At 37.0% G+C, this 4,146-nt stretch overlaps 1 protein-coding gene across 1 annotated transcript; it reads right to left on the bottom strand.

The window, feature by feature from the left end:
- Positions 1-2,980: 2,980 nt before the first annotated feature.
- LOC109259455 (olfactory receptor 2W1-like) lies at positions 2,981-3,943 on the bottom strand. Its single transcript, XM_019437103.2, has one exon. It carries the CDS (start codon positions 3,941-3,943, stop codon positions 2,981-2,983), a length of 963 nt encoding a protein of 320 aa, XP_019292648.2.
- Between the last annotated feature and the right edge of the window lie 203 nt (positions 3,944-4,146).

Genomic DNA, 4,146 nt, shown 5'->3' with positions numbered 1-4,146 from the left:
AGAGAAACAAGAGGGAGATTAATTATTTAAAATATTGGTGTATTTTGTGGCCCTAATGCAGATGAAACTTAAGCCAAAGGAAACCTAGAATTAGACATACACATAAAAACAAAAAATTATAGGTATAAGATGTAATGTTTTCCTAAGAGTCCATTGCTAGTCTATTTTTGGTGTGCTTATTATTGAAGTTAGCAAATGACTTAATATTTCTCCTAATGTTATTAGTTAAAGATTCTTGCCAAGAGTAAGAACAAACCTTGCAAATACAAGAGTAATGGGTGAGGTGGCCAGACTGTGTACATCAGGGCCACAGAACTTATGTTCTCTCTGTGGACACTTAATGTGGGCTAGTGAACTGTTTCTGGGGGCATCTGTGAAGGAGATTTGTGTGGATGAAAGGACATTGACAGTTTCCTACATCACATTATATGTTATGTGAGGCATTTCTGTGTTGTTCTGAGTGGGAAAGTAAGAATTATCTAGTGACTCCTCCTCTTCACATTTCAATAATTATGAAGTGTCAGAGGAGAAAATATTATTTAAGTTAAAAAAATTAATGTTTATCTATTTTTGACAGAGTGAGAGAGACAGAGAGAGCATAAGCAGGGGAGAGGCAGAGAGAGAGGGAGACACAGAATTCAAAGCAGGCTAGAGGCTCTGACCTGTCAGCACAGAGCCCAATGTGGGGCCCAAACCCACAAACCATGAAAGTCAGATACCAAACCACTGAGCCATCCAGGTGCCCCCAGAGGAGAAAATATTATTATATATGTGATTGATTACAATTATTAAATAATGGGGTCTTCAAATTTTTTTTAAATGTTTAATTAATTTTTATAGAGAGACAGAGTGCAAGCAGGGGAGGGGCAGAGAGGGAGACATAGAATCTGAAGCAGGCTCCAGGCTCTGAGATGTCAGCACACAGCCAAACGTGGGCCTCGAATCCACAATCCGCGAGATCATGACCTGAGATGAAGTCGGATGCTTAACTGCTTAACTGACTGAACCACCCAGGCACCCTAAATAATGGGGTCTTTAGAGAAAGTTATCAGATCACTTAAAATATCAATGTTCAATTAAAAAGTCATCACATTTTGCCATAAAAAGCTAACTAATATATTATGATAATTGGAAGTGAAAAGATTTATTCATTTTCTGAAATTCACTACATAAAAATTTACATATCTACATTTGTCAAAATTTACATAAATTCCATGATTCTATAGATAGGTCTAAGTCAAATCCCAACGAATCTCAAGCTAGTCATTGAGATTGAGATAGTCTTGGAGTAAATTTTTCATGAATGAATAAGTAGTGAATAATACTGTTTTATTACCTTTTAAATCCTTTAATTTGTTTCTTCTTACTTCCTTGTATAATGATAAAGAAGAAATAAATAACAAAGACCCTTTATTCAAGATACTGATAAATGTTTGTATGACATCACAAGGGATTTGACGTCCAAAATCATTATTTATACATTATGATTTTATATGCTCCCCACAATGTAAATGAAATCATCCGTTCAGGTCTATATTTCTGAAGATGAAAGCACTATCATAGAAAATAAAAACTAGATAAAACCCTTTCTATGGGTTTTTAGCATAAATAATATGCATTCAAGTGTATATTTAGAGCCCTTTTGTGTTATATTACAAACAAAAATAAAAATTTCTAATGACCCTTTTCTCTGAAGATATGCCAATGATTGGAGTCATAAAAGAGCTAAGTAGGATGGGTATAGTATTGTTTGCATCCACAGAACGTTCATATACAGCAACTATTCTATTAATTCTCTCTGTGATCTAGGAATTTCTTGCCTCTGTAGAAATTAAAAACAGATTCTCACCAACAGTGCATGAATATTTGTTTTTCTCCACATCCTCACCAACACTTGTTATTTCTTGAGTTTTTGAATTTAGCCATTCTCACAGGTGGAAACTGATCCCTTATTGTGGTTTTAATTTGCATTTCTCTGATGTTTAGTGATGTTGAGCATATTTTCATGTGTGTTGCCTATCTATTCATCTTCTTTGGAAAAACACTTATTAAGGTTCTCTGCCCATTTTTAAATCAGATTGTTTGTTTTGGTGTTGAGTTGTGTAAGTTCTTTATATATTTTGGATATATCATTTGGATATTTCTTCTCCCATTCATTAGTTTGCCTTCTTGTTTTGTTGATTGTTTCCTTTGCTGTGGAAACCATTTTAATGTTGCTGTAGTCTCAATAGTTTAATTTTGCTTTTGTATCCCTGGTCAGAGGAGACATATTTCAAAAAATGTTCTGTGGCTGATGTCGGAGGAATTACTGTCCTCATGCACTGTTGGTGGGAATGCAAACTAGCACAGCCACTGTGGAAAAAAATATGGTGTTTCCTTGAAAAATTAAAAATAGAATTACTGTATGATCCAGTAATTCCAGTAAAAACGCTAATTTGAAAAGATATAGGCACCCTCTGTTTACTGCAGCATTATTCACAATAGCCAAGGTATGGAAGCCACGAAAGTGCCAAATGATAGATGAATGGATAAACAAGATGTGGTATATAAACACAATGGAATATTACTCAGCCATAAAAAGAACAAAATCTTGCTGCAAAATCCACCATAACATGGTTGAGTAAGAGCATGTAATGCTAAGTGAAATAAGTCAGTCAGAGAAAGACAAAGACCGTATGATTTCACTCATATGTGGAATTTAGGCATCGAAGCAAATGAACAAACAAAGAAAAGAAAGAGATAAAAAAATAGACTCTTAAGTATAGGGAATTAGTAATTTCTAGAGGGGAGGTGAGTGAGGAGATGGGTGAAATAGATAAAGGGGATTGAAAGTACACGTGATGAGCATTGATAAATGTATAGAATTGTTGAATCACATTGTATACCTAAAACTAATATAACACTGTTTATTGCACTTGAATAAAACAAGGAAAGACAATTAGAAAATGTTTTTCATTGTCTTATCCAGGGTAATACGATTCTATGACTTTTGGCCCCTCTTTGATTTTGTAGATTCACGGTCAACTGTCACCAGCTTCCTCAATGCATTCTTCATGTCCTTGTTCCGCAGGGTATAAACGAGAGGGTTAAGACTTGGAGTGATGATCGTGTAAAAGAGGGTGAGGAACTTTCCCTGGTCTTTGGAGGCACTGTTACCTGGTTGTAGGTACATGTAGATAATAGTTCCATAGAAGATGGACACGACAGTGAGATGAGATCCACAGGTATTAATTGCTTTTTGTTGGCCTTCTTTTGACTTTATTCTCAGCACAGCTTTGGCGATGTAGCCATAGGATATAAGAATAAGGCCGAGTGGTGTAAGGACAATGACAATGCCCAAAGCAAAAACAGACATTTCAACTGTTGTGGTGTCTATACATGCTATCTTGACCATAGCTGGCAACTCACACAAGAAATGGTCCAGAAGGTTGTTTCCACATCGAGGCAAATTGAGGGTGAGTGTACATAATAATACAGAACCAGCCAAACTAATGCTCCAGACTGTGATTATCATCTTGAGACAGAGATGTGGATTCATGATTACCAAATAATGCAGGGGCTTACAAATAGCTGTGAAACGATCATAGGACATAACAGCGAGGAGGAGACACTCAGTGGAACCCAACCACATGTAAACGTAGAGTTGAGCGACACAGCCCACATAGCTGATGGTCTTGTCAGGTCCCCACAAGTTAACGAGCATCTGAGGGATGATGCTGGTTGTGAAACATAGATCCAGGAAAGATAGGTTCCTGAGGAAAAAATACATCGGTGTGTGGAGATGGGAATCCAGGAGAGATGCAAGGATGATGGCTGTGTTACCCACCCACGTAATGAAGTAGAAGAGAGTGACAACTCCTGATAGGACCATTTCCAGTTTGGGATGGTCCGAGAAGCCGAGCAGAATAAAACCGTGCAGAGAAGTGTGATTGTTTTGGCCCATAGTCCTTCAGTGTCCAAATCCTAGAGTGAGAAAAGCAGAAGGAGGTGAAGGAGGATGGGGATGAGGATGAGGAGGAGGAGCAGGAGGAGTAAGAGAAGGAGATGGAGGAGGAGAAATTGTCAGTACAGACCACATAACTAAAGGGAAAGAATTTATGCTAATAATTAAAAAATAATGGGTGAAAGTAAATATTATAGCCAAGT

The sequence above is a fragment of the Panthera pardus genome, unplaced genomic scaffold (assembly GCF_024362965.1).
Source record: "Panthera pardus isolate Hobbes unplaced genomic scaffold, ASM2436296v1 HiC_scaffold_17, whole genome shotgun sequence".
NCBI lineage: Eukaryota > Metazoa > Chordata > Mammalia > Carnivora > Felidae > Panthera > Panthera pardus.
Note: the sequence above shows the minus strand (reverse complement) of the source record. Positions and strands in the feature narration are given on the sequence as shown.

What these genes read in the sequence shown, in the direction of transcription:
- LOC109259455 (XM_019437103.2), bottom strand. Translation starts at nt 3,943, where the DNA reads ATGGGCCAAAACAATCACACTTCTCTGCACGGTTTTATTCTGCTCGGC.